The sequence below is a fragment of the Ciconia boyciana genome, chromosome 1 (genome assembly GCF_034638445.1).
Source record: "Ciconia boyciana chromosome 1, ASM3463844v1, whole genome shotgun sequence".
In the NCBI taxonomy this organism is placed as follows: Eukaryota; Metazoa; Chordata; class Aves; order Ciconiiformes; family Ciconiidae; genus Ciconia; species Ciconia boyciana.
The window spans coordinates 136325014-136342220 of NC_132934.1; the positions used below are offsets into that span (position 1 = coordinate 136325014).

Below are 17207 nucleotides of genomic sequence, written 5' to 3' on the forward strand. Positions count from 1 at the left end.
ATAACCCTCCTGTCATGTCTTATTCTGTTAGATATTCATGCTTGGAGCAATTTTTAAATGGATGTTTTATTGACAGCCTAATTTCCTGTGCCTTGGCAATACGTAGACAGGACTTAGAGAAACATTACTTTCAAAGACCCATTTTGGGACTTCAGATTTAACACTGATATGATTCAATTCTTTTCATGTTTTTATTTCTAAATGTATTTCAGCTGGATAGATTTTATTAAGAAACACAATTTTGGTATTAAGTTACAGATGAGGTTTTAAAATAGCTAGGTGCCTGCAACAGCAACAGCAAGAAAAGCTTCTGCTTCTTTGTGTAAGGAATCAGTTATTGGTGATATGAGACCTGTATGGCTGTACATGGCTATACAGCTACACGTGCACACAAAGCCTGTTTTGAAGCACTTTGGTTTTGGTCAGTCCCATGTTTCTTCAGGCACCTGATTCATCCAAGGTGGGAGTCATCTGGCAGTTATGCTAGCATTTGCTTTAGAATCACATTTTTAAGTCAACTGGCACACCTGCAAAAGCCCCCATGAGGATTAACTCACTTATATAGAGACCAAAGCTTTAAAGTACAGCTCAGCTGAATTACACAGTGGAATTGCAACAACCAGGTGTAGTGTTACTGAAATAAGTGTGCTGGTAAAGTGTGCTGGTAAATGTGCTGGAAAAGTACCTCTGGTGAGGTACTTTTCCTTAGTGCCTATCTTCTGGCAAAGGAACACAGCAGAAAACACTGGGAGAGGATGGAGTAGAGCCAGAGCATCACCATTATCTGACAGATGCTGAGATAAATCTATTTAATCCTGAGGCTGGAGAAGAACCTCTCCAATAATCAAATAGCCACAGTCAACATATTCTGGATCTTCCCATTTCTTCCACTCAGCAGAAGTCCAGAAAATTATCCAGCAAATACTTTTCTACTCAAACGAGGCAGAATACAAAAGGGAGAAACATTTCAGCTGGATCAAAAGGGTGTGATGAAAACTCTTTCTAAAGCGTTAGCATTTTGGGCATGCTAACACTGCAGAGCTTCCTGGCAGGGTATGTTTGCCCAGTTGGAAATGTGGGTGGAAATGTCCACTACAGTGATTGTACCACCTCTAATTCTCAAGCCAGTTAATTTGGAAGAGACTTGGAACATATCAGCATGGAATTGTGTTGTACCATCTAGACACAGTCTTCGGTGACTCCAAACTTGCTATCTACAGAGCCTGTATGCTCCTTGCCAAGATTATCTCTTTGTTGACTTTCTTTTCAAAGTGTTCACTTGGTAGTATTGACTGAATTGTCTGAACAACTGTTTAAGAAATTATCCATTTGAAGTTCTGAGTTAATATGTGAAAGGTTTTCAGTTTGCATGGAAAATTATACATATCTGCAAGTGAACAAGTGAAGCTGAACCAACTGTTGTAGTCACCAGATTTTTAAGTGATGCTTTCTCATTACCAACAGAAGAGTAACACAATCTGTGCAGTTTTTGAAGTTGCCCTATATATACTCCTTTTGAACAAATTACATTATTTGGAATGAGACTAAATATGACACTGAGGGTAAAGTAGAACAAAATACAACGTGTCTTTTGGAATGGATCATGATCTGTACAAACAGTCAAAATTTGTGCTTTCATTGCTGCTAGAGCAGTTTTATGATCCCGGTCCCTGTGATGCTGGACAGCTGCAAAGAGGACTCTTCAGGGAGTATATCTTGTGACTCCTTAGACTATTGTAAACTGATGTACCTCTGAGCTCTCTTCCAGAAAATTGTACAAAGCCTGAGCATGCACGTGAAATTCTGCTGGGAATGCTATCAGCAAAAGCATTCAGGCTGTGTCCATGCCGAAAAGAGCTGTCAGCCTGACTAAACAAAGAATCCAGTCTCTAATCTCTAAGCCCATCTACAGCATCTGGCCTGGATTAAAAAGACCACAAAATTTGAGTGAGAGGATATTTTTGTGCATGGACAGGATGGAGGTCTGCAGATGACATTTGAATGAGAACATGGACAAATTCTGCCATGAAGCAAAGACATCAGCAATTCCTCACTGAAAAGATTCTCCAGAGAAACCTTCTAGGTGTATACATGTTATATATATGTATTTTACATATACATATATATATTTATGTATATTTATATGTCCATTGGACTAAGTGCCATATCTAGAAACATCAAGATATTTGAGAGTCTAACAGTCCAGAAAAGACCAGACCGAGTTTATAAAGTGCCCAGTCAGAAAGAAGGTCCAATTTTCATGAAAGTGCTTTCAGAAATCCAGTCAGGTACCTAAATACTTCAGAAACATCTGGCTTCTAAATGCTGAAAACTAGGTGTCAAAACTTGTGAAAACTCATTAAAAATTCATACCTTTGAAGACTCCAGCCATCCTGCAAGCCAGCAGAAACCTGCCTTAATCCAAATGTGAGGGTATTGAAACTGTTTAACACCACACTGCTACCACTTTCTCCTATATTCTTATCAGATGCATATTTACACAGATCTTTCAGAAATTTCAAAATTAGTACAAGTATTTCTTCTTAATAACAAATTGGTGGAACAAAATTATTTCCTTACTTTTGGGAGGGAAGCTCTTGATCCTGAACTTTGCGTGGTCATTGTCAAAACTGTAGTGATACCCAGTGCGACTCTAGCTGGAGCAGCATCCATGTTGATCCAGAAAGAAACCCAGGACAAAATCACAATCAGCAGGCTAGGAATGTACATCTGGATTAAATAGTATCCCATCTGACGTTCCAAATGAAACTTGACTTCAATGCATGTAAACTTTCCTAGAACATGAAATTACTTTCATAAATGCTTTTTGCACATTTTTGTCTTGTTTTCTGAACACAAGTTAGATGTGTGGCCTGTTTCATAACCTGACACTGTAAGCAGGTCCTGATACACAAATGCGAGTCAGCCATTTGCTGCACACTAGTTTGGGAGACACATGGGACCCCTGTCTCACATTAACTGAGAAAACGAATATTAGCGCGGTTGTTTCACCTCCAAAAAATGTAATGTAATGTTTCTTTTCTCAAATGTTAATAAGATTTTACTTTAGTCAAACACAATGTTTAGTATTAAAAGGGGACAGCATTTTGCTCTTTTAATGACATGAGATTAAGCAAACATACTTAAACAGACAAATTGTAAACTATTAGTCTTTCAGTCCTATGGTAGATGACACCCCTTCTCATTCTGGTCATGTCATTTGCCTGTGCTGTGGATTGTTTCTCGCAGCAGAATCAACTCAAAGCCTACTTTGAATTTTGCCAAAAGTCTAACTCCAGGAAACCCACAACCATCTCTTGTGGGAAATGAGTGATTCTTCAAACAACAAATAGCTGCTCCACAGGGGTAGCGGAGGACAGAAGTTTAGGATTGCCTGACAGGGGAGCTAGTCGTGCAGTGGGGGATGCAGAGTCCTCAGCTGCAACAGTTCGTCAGCTACTAATCCAATCACACTGTGGTGCTCTCCAAATTACTGTGTATCCTTACTGTGGTTTAGGTACTGTGAAGGCTCTCACTCGAGGCAGACTAATCCAAGCACAAAAATGTCTGTCTTTCCTGAGATGTCATGCTAATGGTTTCAAAGGACCCCTTTTGTCTTGGTTGGTCAAATGCATGAAGATGCATTGTTCCTTGTTCATCCTTTCAGGTGAAATAATTAGATTTTTTTGCTCCTTTTTGTGGTGCATGCATTTTTTTTTTTGCTAGTCTAGAAAGTTGAATGGCAGGGTGCAAGAGTTGGCACAAAGGACAATGCAGAGGCTGTTTGGCAAAGAGAGGAGGGGAGAAGAACTGAATAATATCTTTTGGCAGGACAGAAGCTCATATATGAGTGGCCTGACCTGTTGAGTTGCCTGACCTGTTACCCTGAAGACAGTCTCTGAGACCTGGATAGCGACTGATCCCGACCAGTCTGCTCATACAAAAGAGGACCCAAAAGGTGTGGGATGGCCACGTGTGGCAGCAATGGCATTAGAGTAGCCCAATCTCTCACATGCTCTCCAGATGCCAGCAGTGCAACCTGGACAGAGCGCCTTGCAGTGTGGGTGTGAGGAGAAGGCTAAATAATACAGCTTTTATCCACATCTGAATTTCACAGCGAACCTGAAGGACCATGCTACGTAGAAGACAGCAATGTGGGTGCCCATAGGCAAAGTTTTCTTTCGCTTGAATACTGCTTTTCAGTTTCCCTGGCCAGGCCACACACTTTTGACTTTTGTTAATCAGACATTCATTTTGTTTAACTACATGTAATGGGAGCTATTAATTGGCATTTTTATCCTTTGTGGGGAATCTTTGTGGGTATACAAGGAAGCTATTGCTCATGCTCTCCCCCCTCACTTATTTTCAGTGTTTGACCCTGCAAAATGGTTATCTGACAGTAATTAGAAAAGCAGATGAACTCACTTATTCAGAGTTTGAGTTATGTGCCAGGAAATGGCTAAACTTTGTATCAGCCAAATTACAAATGGGTGAGCTCTGTCTACTGGAATTTACTCTTGATTATCCCTTTTAAGTGTGAGAAAAGACAAGAAGTCACAGCAGTCCCCCTTTCCACAGGCCTTGGACTGTGGAATCACAAAGCTTTCCTTACTTGGCACTTTGGGCCCCAAAATAAGAGGCTGTATTCGTAAAAGTTAAAAACAATAATTTTATTTTCATAAGGAATGAATGTGACTTATTTTTGGCAGAGGCAGAACCACTCGTGTTATTTCACAGAGTGAAACAAATGTATTTGATGCAACCAGATTGGCTCTTACACTGAGATGATGAAAAAGCTATTTTAGATGAGAGGGATTATATCTAATCCCAGCAAGCACCCAGCAAACTATTCTCTAAATGCTGTCCCTGTTAAATAAACTCCAAGCAGCTAAATCCAAATTTTAACACAGTTCTTTCTGCTCTGTAAAGCTAAAGGTGGAAAACACAGCATTTGAAACTTCAAAATAGCAAATATAGGAAAAAGATTACAGTATTAAGCAAACATTTAATTTCCCAACATTTCATGTCTGTACACTATCCAGATCAGCAATGAAAGCATTGTCTTTTCAAATACTACATTTCAGAAATTAAACCACACATAAAAGCTGGTGAAAATTTGATATTTTTCCTAATCGTCACTTTGATATGCTGGAGAAATAAATCAAGTACAGAAAAAAACAGTACTTTAAAAGAGTTGAATCAATACTTAAGAAAAGATTCAGTTTGTTAAAAAAGTTTCCTTTTAAGAAAATCAAAACAACTAGGTTTTTTTAATCATTTTTTTCAGATTTTAAATTCCTCAATGATTTTAAGGGTATTAGAATATGTATATTAGAATATCTTTAATGAAATTAAAGGAAATTTGGAAACAAAATCTTTCAAGCAAACACAAATAAAAGGGAGAAAATTTCATTCTTTCAGATTTAAAAGTAAGTGTGGCTGAATCAAATTTTAATTTCAAAGTCTGCTTTTATTTTACCCGTCTTTTCCCCTTAAAAATTGACAATAGATAGCATTAGAGCAATTAATAGAAAAAATAGAATAATGCTCACCAGTGTTGTAATGTTTTGTGCAATAACCAAGTTCTTTATCTTCTTTCAAAATAAACTGTGGCAAGGTTAAACCCTCTGCGACTTGCACAGGTCCATCACTTAGCCATTCAAATATCAGATCATTCATGGTGTAGCCAACTACAATAAAGAAATCAGAGTTCATTAAACGGTAACTGACTGGAAAACATAAAAAACAAATATTATTATGTCTCAGAAGCATGTCTTTTATTGCAATACAAGTTATCATCTCAGCTATATTTTTAAACTGTCTGATTAACAACAGCACTATTGCTGTTAGTTATCAGTTACTATTACTGCACTATCACTCTATTAAGAGCAACAAGTAACACCATTATGTTCTGAAATACTGCCCTGGTTTGCCACTAAAAATAATTTTGCTGGCCCATCAAAGATACTGTTTACAACTGAAATGACATTTCTCTGTGCCTATGTATCAGCCTGCATTTTGCTTTATTTTCATCATTCTTTGATGTTGTAGTTGGTGGGCACCAACAAAGCATGGATTTCTAGACTGAAGAATGCTCGGCCCTTACTGAAAAGAAAACTGCAGCTTTTGTAAACCTGTGAACCTACCACTGAGAGGTGCTGAGGGGAAAGAGGGAGGCTGCAACTCACTGAAGTCTCTTTTTGACTGCAATGGCTACATACTTATGGGTAAAATAAATAAGATGTGTGCTGACACACTTAAACAAGGTGTATGCTGACAGCTACGTGCTATGGATGAGTGTGTGCCGGTACACGCTTATCCATACCTTGCCTTGGTAGATGGCTAGCTAAATACCTAAGCGTACCTATAGGACCTCTGCTTCATCAGGTATGTTGCTTCCATTTTTCAAAAGACCATAGCATGTCTTGATCAGACACAGCTAATCCCTGTCTGTGTACTAATTGGTCTTACTTTCCTGAGATTTAATTTCTTCTGCACAGCATCACTGTGGTTATCCCTGGAAGTGATGCAGACCTGATGGGTGAGGTGATGTGTCCTGGGAGGGAGAAAGGGAAGGGAACAGGAGCAGCACAGAGACAGGGGACCCGCACGGTACGGTGATGGACAGTGAAAGCACTGTTCCTCCATGATTTTCCCTTACAAAATAGGAATATTGAGTCTCACCACACAAATACAACAATGTAGATACTATCTAACCACCGACTGTTAGGGTGAAATCTTGTTCTTTGCTAGATAAAGCAATTGGACACTCACAGCTCTCTAGCTGCATTGTACATGTCTGTACATCCATAGGAAAATTCTTCAAGTCCATGGGACAGGATAAGGTTAAAGTAAGCCTAAAATTGGAGGGGAAAAAAAAAAAAAAGAAGCTATTGTTAGAAATCTACAGGTTTTATCCAAAGCCCCATATTTAGAGTTTAAAGGATCAAGACCAGTTATTAACTCCTCAGAGGTTGGACTCACTCTCCCCTCTGAGCTTTTAAGGACATAAGAGCTGTGAAGACAGAGCGGGTAAGCAAACCAGGCGCTCGCTGGCTGAGTTGGCTGAGCAGAACAGGGACACAGAAGACAACATCAAGATAGCAAGAAATGCTCTCCACTAATGTACCAGTGAATGTTTTATGTATACTACTGAACCCAAATAATGCAAAAGCTGAAATGGCTGATCATAGGACACACATTTCTAACCTTTGTTTTGGAAAAGCAAAGGGAGGAAACAATAACCATGGGGTTTTTTCAACAGAGAGTGCTTTTGTTGTGTATGAAGCCCATTTCCAACCCTTCATTCTTACTGCTTAGCCATTAAAAGAAAGAAAAAAAACACCATACAGTAAAAGCTAGAATCACATAGCATTAAAAGATAAAGAGTGCAGACAGAAGAAAGTAAGCCTAAAGGAACATTATCATACAAACTAAATCTGTCTTTTAGTTTTTAAGTTGTTATTGTCCCAGATAAAGCATAATTTTACTTGGAAGGGAATATTCTTAATGTTTCTTTCTTTCTTTTATTTTTTTTTAGTTCAGTTTAGTTTTCACATTTGATTGAAATCTGTTTCAAGACTTCTCCTCTGCTTTATTTCTTCTCTTGTTTGTGTGGGGAGAAGAAACCATTTTTAAGAAACCAAGATACTGGGATGACATAATTACAAACAACTAGCTGCTTTGAAAAACAGAAGAATTGTTAAGATTTTGGATTAAGTCATATAAAAAGAGTACATATTTATTTCAGATTACCTTCAGCACAAAAACTGCTTTGACACAAAGAAAGCAAATAAACAAAAACCTCTGCACCCATTTACCATCAAGGACGAGAACTAGGTTGTCTGATTTGAAGGTACACTGAAACATTAACACAGTACAATGAGAATAACTTTTTAATTATGCCAGTGAACCCACGGGCCAGCTGCTAACCGTGAAAGTATGTTGTCCGACAGACAAATGCGATCTGTATGGAGAAATACTTCACTAAGGTCTGTCTCCCATGGTGATTTTGTGCTTCTCACCACATACAGCTGATTCAAGCCTTTCAGTCTATTTCTTCATCATGTGAATTTTTTGGGATGGCCTGACTGGGCCTTCTAGTCCTACTGTCCTGCCATCAAATCACTATGACAAGAAGATGATATTTAGGTAACTGAGATCAAAATGGTCTCAGCCTGATCAAAAATCACATTCAACATCTCTACTTTTGCCTACTTGTGGGCTACCTAGAGAAAGTCACGTTATTTTCCTCTTGACACAGTCTTCAGTGTACAAGATGATAATATCAGGAAATCAAAGATCAGTTGTGTGCGGCAGTGAAGCACACTGAGATGAAGAAAAGCCCCCAGTAGTCCTCTCAACACTGCCATAGTAAATAAACTCCCATTTAACGTTTGGGAGCAAATAGCATAAGCATTAAAAAAAAGAATTAGTCATGTAGAGAAAAAAGTATATCTAGTAGACATATAAATGTCATTGAAAATCTCCCCTTTACTCATTTAAATATTTCAAGTGCCCTGCAAATGTTAACTAGTCTCATTTTGGCTAGGTAATTTCCTGGATTAAAGATTGAGCTATTTAAATTGCTAATCTCCAGTATTAACAAAAGACTGCTTCTGCCTTTTTTTCTGAAATGTTGATATATCAAACTCTCTTCCTTCTTTTCAGCCATCTTCTAAATATGGCTTAGATGTTTTAAGTTCATTTCAAACATGCCTTTACGCAAATGCAGCCTTTCTAAATATGTCATTTGTTTGTATTCACTGAAGTAGGCATGGCTTATCTACCCCTCAGATTTTACTGTGTGGATTGCACGCTGACTATGCTTCCTTCCCCCTTCATCCCTTTCTACTCCTCAAAACCCTCAAAGTCAAATCTGGGGGTTTGACTACATACATGGGCAGGGGGGTCTCTTTTATTAACCTAATATCAAACTCATGAGAAAGTGAATACATCCAGTTGCAGCTTTCAAGCATCCCAGGGATAAATTAACCTATCTCCAGTGATGTTAGGTAGATATATCTTTTTTTTTTCCTGGACGTGAGATGAGAAAATGCTCATTACGTTGGTTCACACTAAGATTGACATCTCTTCTTTCTCTTCCTAACCCTGAAGACTTAGTCTTCATGAAGACTAAATTATTCTCTGCTCACCCTGACAAATGGAAAATAATTTTTATTCACAGTATTGATAAGGCTAGCTCGAGAGATCATGCCCTTATAGCTTTACCTCTACTTGTTCTTTATGTCATCAGAGTAGCCATTCATGGTTAACATCTTTGCCTCTGTAATCCCTTTTACTAGGAGCAATGCAAGTGTTGAACCCAATGCTTATTGCCTGGTGTCGTCCACAGATCCATTGATTCTCAACAAGATTACTATATGCTAAATATTCAGCTGCTGGAGTCTGAAGTAGCTCCAGTGAAGTCCATGGTGGTGTGTCAATTTATAGCAGTTGACTCTTTTTCAGTAAAAATATGATCCTGCAAGTGTTTCCAAACCCAGGTGCCATGTAACTACTTGCATATTTACATTAATAAGGAAACAGGATCAGAAATGGAAAGTGTTAAGCAGATATAGCTACCCACATTGCCTATAATAACAGTGTCATTGACAGAAAATGTTTCAGAAAAGTGAATGTCTCACACTTGGCAAATTCAAGAAGGGCCCCTGGAGATTTGGTGCAAAGTGCAAGTTTAACTGGCAATTACATTGATGAATACTTTAATCGTTAATAAAGCAGAAGAAACTGCTATAGAACAATTATTTTATTTTTCAGGCACCCCGCCACCAAGGCATTTGAGATGCATAAACAACAGATTTGGTGACGTAGCACCATAAACACTGATGGGAAGAGTTTTATGAACAATCTGTGTAAAGCTGAAAGGAGAAGAAGCTGACCAAGGACTTGATTTTGTCTTCAGTTACCTGAGCACCCTTTACCCCCTGTTATCCAGACTGAGGTTGCAGAGCTCGCTCAGGGAGAATTCTGGGGTTGGGCACATTATGTTTTAGGATATATTATAGGAGAGAGTCATATCTCCAGCACCCCAGCACTTCAGGCACAAGTCAGGGCCAGCAAGATGCCCCGGAGGAGAGGCAAAGTTGCTCTCTTCTTTCCCTCCCTGCTCCCTCAACCATCCTGCAGTCAAGGAAAAATCAAGCCCTGGAATAGTGCAAATAGTGTAAGAACAGAATAAAATGCAGAATCAGAGCTAGAAAACAAAGAATGAGCAATTTAGCTGGCGCTGTGACAAAAATAATAACAAAATAAATCAATAGTATTACTGAGCAACTCTGTGGCAGAGGCAGGGCTGTAATGCAAGTACTCCGGGGCAGCATTGCCTGTCCTAAACTTTGGACCCTCTTCCCTCATACGCTAGGTAAGTCCTTTTGAGCAGCATCTGCTGTACTTTAAATGCCTTCAAAGTGCAATGGGCACTGCTGGGATTTCTTCACTCAGGCTTTCATTCAAACCCCCCTCTTTCATCCCCAGGTTTCACCAGAACGTCCTGAGAAATCATTCAGACTTGGGCCGTGGGCCTGTCTCTCTTCCCACCCCATCTCAACATCTTTCATTTCTGGGCACCTCAGAAACCCCCTTACAGCATCATACAGAGGTCTGTATTTCCCACTTCTGCAGGCAGGAAGGCAAAAGTCCTGCAGACTGTGGCCTCCTTTGTTACAGAAGCCGGAATAAGGCATCCCGTGGGAAAAAATAAATAGCCTGACAACATGCTATTAATCAGAAACCCTCATGCTGGTGATCTTTAACACCTGAACACGTTGTTTTGCAATGTCAGTGTTTTCTCCAGATGGAAGCACACATGCCCTCAGACAGGCCAGCAGCAGAGCTTAGCACAGGCACTGCCACTGCCCTAAACGTAGCAGCTGTAGCCAGCCATCATCCTCCAAGGAAAAGTCAGCAGAGGAGGGTGACATGCATGTACAGCCAAGGGAGCTCAGAGGTATTTACATGCAGTGCCATCAAGTCCTGAGCTCAGCGGTGGGGCTGAGACACCATGCTTCCTATTCATCCTTCACCCATTCCTGCCCTTGTCCTGTCCTTTCTCTGGCCCTGGACGTACTTTCCTCATCTCCTCCTATGTCTGCCCATCTACCCTACATCTCTCCCAGAGGCACCTACGTGACCCAGAGCCTAGCCCCTTCCCTCTGCATCCTAGCCTGCTCTCCTACACTTTCCCCCTCCCTTTCCTGTTGTCCTCACTTTTACCCCAGTTCCTGCCAAATCCCACCCGCACCTCTCTTCAGGGTATTAAGCCTTGAGGCCAGTCTGCTCGTGAACGCCTAATCCCCAAAGCAGCACCATCAGTGGAGGGTAAGGTCCTTTAATACAAAAAAATTCAATAGGAGTAAAATGTTTGTAAACAGATTATTCTCAAGATCATCTCCAATCTCTTTCTTTCTCTAAGAGGTTTCAAATGCTGATGCTCACCACCATCATGCCACTTCTCTGATAATCTCACGCTACAAAAACGCTTCAGCATACTACATATACAGACTGCTTGTGAATGGTTTGCAGCACAAAACTGAAGTAAAGAACTGCTAGTATTAAACCCTTAGGGAACTGGGTTTACACATTACATAAGCCAATAATTTTTTTGATAAATTTAAGAGTATATCTAATTTTAACTGGGATTTAATGTATTGCCTAATCTGCAGCAAGCATTAAACTGTATTCTAATGCACTTCTTTGTAAGCAGCTATCACGCCTTAGCTTGATGTGTTGCGACTCATCCAAAACTCCCCTTGATCTGAGCAGTAACTCTCACCCCGGAGGAGGACAATGATCCCACAAGAGAAAGGCCCTGTGGATCACAATAAGAGGTGTCTGATGACAAGGGGAATATAATTTTCATTAATTACCCTGCAAGTGGGGCGATTTGTGAGTGGGCTACAGGACAACAGCCTCTTCACACGGTTTTTTCTAACGAGAAATACCTAGGGTCAGTCTTATTAAGTATAGAAGTACTGTTGGAAATTTAAATAGTCCTGGAGATAAGGGTACAAGTCCCTTCCATCTCCAAAAAGGCATGATTATCTCATAAGCATGAATAGCAAAAAATGCCTCATCATGAGTGGGCATGGCATCAAAAATAACATTTTGTTTCTATTCTTATCCCTTCATTCTTTCAGGCTACATCCATCTGCAGCTCAGCTGCTGGGACAGGAGACTTCACAGCCTAGGATTTTATGCTGCAAATACCAGAACACAAGTAGTACATGCATGGTGACTGCTACCATTGTCTATGTGCCATTTTTATGAAAAGTCTTATACTTGTGCAAAGCCCGCAGTGTTTGGTTTAGTGAGACAAGTGGGATTTTTTTTTTTCAGTATTGCCAATTCTAAAGATGCTGTCATAAATTGCAATATTTCTGGTATTTTTCTTAAAACCCAAGCTGACAATAAAGGTAAAAATATTCTTAACAGTACATTTTTCTTTGGACGATTACATTCCTGATCCTTATAGCTGCTGAAATAACATTAAAATATTACCTAAGCACAAGCAGACAAAGTTCCCCATTAAACTGGCAGGGGAGATGGAGTTGCACAGCAACCATGACAGCATCGCATGACACAGGAGCAAATGCCATTTAGACTAGTGGCACTGAAACAGGGAGGAGAATCTAAAATCTCCTTACATTCTTCCCAGCCCCCTCTCTTGGGTGATCTGTGCCTGAAAGAAGGACACACACCCTGTTCATATATCAGAAGGCCAAAAAAAAATTCCCAGTGACATTCTTCTTTTAAAGGGCTTTTCATTTTGTAGTCCATCTCATTATTTTTGCAGGGACCTGACTCATCATTTTGAATGTCAATGCTGGTAATTTTCACAGCCTACAGGCTTTGTCCTGTTAAATGGAACAGTCAAACTGTCTGCTTTTTCCCTTATTTTTGAGGAGTCCTGGAATTCCTCTCTAATATTTGTCATGTTCTGCAGCTTCATTTCTGTCAGATGGGAACGGGCTGAAATCGAGCTTAGAGGAGACGTGGAGCCTTCTCTGCTATGGCAAAATGCAAGATGTAGGCTGGAGTTTCACGTACTGCTGTTTATGAGCGTGTTCTCGCTCCCTCCAGTGCTTTGCTTTGCTTCATGTGCTGCTTAACAACACAGCAGCTGGCATGGAGCGGGGTGGTGGATTTCTCATTACAGGCATCCCACTTCTCATTGTAATGCAATCATTGTCTGTAGATACACAATGCCAGCACATGAGCTGCCAGCAAATGATTTTCCAATTATTGCTCAAGCAAATCTATGAAATTAAATTCAAGTATGATTTAATGTAACAGTTAAATTCTGTAACCACCTGTTTCCTTTCCGTGAAGAACAGTATTTCATCTCTCCTTTCTCCTCTGTCATTTTCTATCTTAATTTTTCTGCAGTATGTGTTTAGTATGGTGTTGCTTTCCTCCTGGCGTGATGGCATCTCTGTTCTAAGCCATATATTGCAATGCAATTGGCAAAAGACCTTCCTCCCTGGGAGCATGTTCCAGGAAAACGTGCCTTTTTGTACCATTTAGAAATGGCTCCCACACCTACATCATTTTACACCTAACCTTGAACTGGTTAAAGGTTCACTGCAAGTTCAATGGGTAAATGGAGTGATTGGTCACCAGCAATCAAGGACAGACATTGCCATTACCCACAAGGAGAGCAGGTACACAGTCGTGTGTCTTGGCTGTGCAACTATCCCATTGGTGTAGACAGCCAGAAGTAACCACCTGCCAATATTTTTTGATCCTGTCAGCCAAGAACTACTTTATGTGTACAAATTGGTCTCCAACAGCATTTCCCACTTTTTTACTTAGAACGAAGTCTTCCTTTTTATTCGAGACACAGGAATATAGGGCTATAGAAACGACATCTTGGGCCATCAGATCTGGTCATCTGCTATCACACACAGTCACATCATCTAATCCTTTTCAAAAATGGTCAAGGTTAATTTAATGATATCTGGTTCTGTTCCCCCCCCCCCCTTATTTCTGTTAGAATATTGTTCTGGGAATTCAAGGTGTGTATGGCTGGAAACTTTATAACTTCCACTTTGAGCTTACTTATGGCCAGTTCAGAGCCATTTCGTGTCCTGGCAGCACTGTCCTGCAGTCTAAGTAGCTCTTCTGTTGCGTTTGTATTTACCTCACCTCCAGTGCTTTTGTGTGTCAGCTGGAGACGTGCACGGCATTAGAGGAAGAAGTGAGGCAGTACATGTTCAGGTATAATGTGCATATCCCTACTTTGCTTTAAATGCTTTATGAAGTGAAAAGGCAACTAATTTTGTGTCGTTAAAATGTAAATTATTCTTTCCTTAAGCAGGATGATCAATAGGGTTTTGACAATAGCTGTGCTAGTTGCATAACAAAGTACCCGCATTAGGCTTTATTATTTATTTAGTAGCTTTTATTCTTTGCTATGCAAAACAAGTACTTTAGATACAACAGAAAAATAAGGGTATTGGAAAGCCAGGGCTAGATCTTCAGTCTGGATTTGTAGATTGGGAGGGAGCGAGAAATACAAGAGCGGGTGATGGGAGGGTGCAGTTAAGAGTGTTAGGAACCCACCCCAAAGGATGAGAAGAATCTCAGGCCATTTAATTAAAAGACCCCAAAAGGAAGGAGGGTCAGGGTGGAAGGAGAGGCAGGAGTAAGGGCAAGAAGGAAAGAAAGAGGACGGGTGAAAAGTGGGCAGCTAATGATAATCCAAGGACATCGGGTTCAGCCATAATGAGAACGGCTGCTTGTCCCACAAGAGGCTGCAATTTTTTAGCATCTGAAACCATTGTTATTATTGTAATCATGCCCACGGGAAGACAAAATTGTCAAATTCACTGGATTCACATAGCATGCAGCCACAATTTGGGAAATCACCGTGTCCCAGTAACATTGTGCAGTTTAATAAAATCTAGTGATTCTAGCACTATTTATGCAATGTCTAGAAGGCTTCTGCCTATAATATGTAATACCTCTGAAACCCAAAACTTCTTTAGATATGTGTTTTATTTCAGTATTTATGCATTGATTATTCTTCAATATTTTTTTTTAAACTGGAAAAGTTACTTTAAGGTATATGAAGACATTCTATGCTTTTGGAAAATCAGGGCACAGAGCATGGGACAGTGTGCAGTTTTGCCAACAGGAGAAGTAAATAATTTTCTATGAAAATGTTCCTGTGCTGATTGAGATTAACTTCCAAGGGAAAATCCCCACCTTGTCAATATTGGTGTTATTCTGGTAGAAGCTGAGGTAATAAATATGATTGTGTGAGGTCGCAGAGAGGGGTTCCTACATAGTAAACAAACAGCCATGTCAATCATGATAACAGTCTCTCTGCTCCCCCCTCGGCTGATCTGTCACATGGAAAGACAATGCTGCTAGTAAAGTCCAAATCCTCTTAAATCCCAACATTAGATTGTAAAATAAAATTGAAGTCATCAAATTAAAGCGCAGGATGCACACAGAGCTGTAGAACATCACATTTCCTACCACTCTGTTAGGCTAGACTGTGCTGTGCCATGGATGATTTACGCACAACGATGTCATCAGGTGTAAATGGAGCTTTGTTATCGTATAGCTGATAAGGTCTGTACCCCAAAATTGTTTTAGAAAACCCACGCCTGACTTTACTGTAACATGGCAACATATTCTGTAGTGGCCACACTAAAGATCTAAGATCTGATCTTGTTTAAAACCTAAATCTTTCAGAAGGATAGTGGACCTTTTCCACTATGAATAGTCTATTGCAGAGGGACTGGCAGCGTTACCTATTTATTTCCTTAATCTGCTTTGTATTTCTTTCCCATATGTCAAAGAACACAGGTACAGAAGAGACTACAAAACAGAGAAGTTTCACTCAGAAAAGCTGAATTATAAAGTGCTATAGATTACTTCTGATGTTTTACGTGAGGGACATGGTAATCATAACTCGGAATATAACCCCAAATGATGTGTGGGGTGGTGGGGGTACAGGGAGGAGTAGACTCAGTGCTCTGTCACTTGGCACTAGGGCCACACTAGGAAGAGCTGATTTTGGAAAATCCTGAGTAAGGCAGCTGCCACAGGAGATAGCATTGCAAATAAATGTGCTGTTTTCACAGATACTTCTCTTTGGTTGCATAAGCAGGCGAGGGCTTTTGGATGTGCCAGCTCATCCTGTCAGCTACTTGTTGCCGAACGGAGGGGCTCGTAGTCACCCCCAGAACAGCTGCACAAATAGAGAGCAATCTAATAGCTTGAATTTTCTCTGTTTCATGGTGCCCTAACAGCACAGTACTGCTCTCTAGTAGACACTCTGCCTTAATCCATTATAACATTTACCAATTAAAACTAGGTCAAGAGTTGAAACCATGAAGAATTATTTGTTTACATAACTGTAACATTTCTTGCACTGTGCCAATAAACAAACACAGAAAAACAGATATTTTGAAAGACTTGAGGAAATTCTTCCCAGGTATTTAATTGCTCTTTGAACAGGAACAGCAAAAATGTAATTTGTGAATTTGCAGAAATCTCCTCCCTAGAATTCCAAGTGGCTGTCTTGTCAAATTATGCAACACCTTCTAAAATCTTTGCATATTTTAAAAATATGAAATAATCCGCTTTGTAACTCTTTCTGGCTAAATGCACTGGTACTACGTTTCAGAGCACAGCTCTACAACCTTATCAGGCAATTGGGAGTGTTTTCTGGAGCAGCAGGTAAGAAAGGGCGTTACAGCCCCTTTACCTTCCTGACCAATATATTCTAGGTTCAATGTCATGGATCAATATTACAGCTGAATTATATCACCTTCTGAATCAAGTTCATATGGCTGAGATGCACTGAAAATATTAAAAGGAGAGGGAGGCCATTAATGCAGAAAAAAACCCCAAACCTTAAATAAAACCATTCCACTTTCTATCACTTTGCTAAAATAAGCTTTTTGGCAGATGCTAATATTCTGAGCTGGCTGGCAGCCTGAAATTAGTTTGTGGGAATCAGGGAGAACAAATGGGTGGCTCAGAGAGAATGCGAAGCCTCCTGTGAGGTTATTTAACATTTTCCTGATGTCCCAGGTGTCCACAATGGGCCAGAGAAGATACAATGCTTGCCCCTGGAACATAAAATCAGTGCAGCGGTGTATACAATGCAAAATCTGTGTGTTGTACAGAATATGACTGCCAGGAACAGGATTCTCAGTATCATCACACAG

The 17207-nt window shown here is 40.0% G+C and overlaps 1 protein-coding gene across 2 annotated transcripts in view; it reads right to left on the reverse strand.

The window, feature by feature from the left end:
• GLRA2 (glycine receptor alpha 2) overlaps window positions 1-17207 on the reverse strand; it is a 127966-nt gene that overhangs the window by 77709 nt on the left and 33050 nt on the right. For both annotated transcript variants that reach the window (XM_072852856.1, XM_072852848.1), the window contains exons 5-7: window positions 6775-6857; window positions 5553-5690; window positions 2581-2795 (exon numbers count right to left, since the gene is read on the reverse strand). In XM_072852856.1, the coding sequence (XP_072708957.1) occupies window positions 2581-2795; window positions 5553-5690; window positions 6775-6857 (436 nt within the window). The remainder of the gene's footprint in view (window positions 1-2580; window positions 2796-5552; window positions 5691-6774; window positions 6858-17207) is intronic.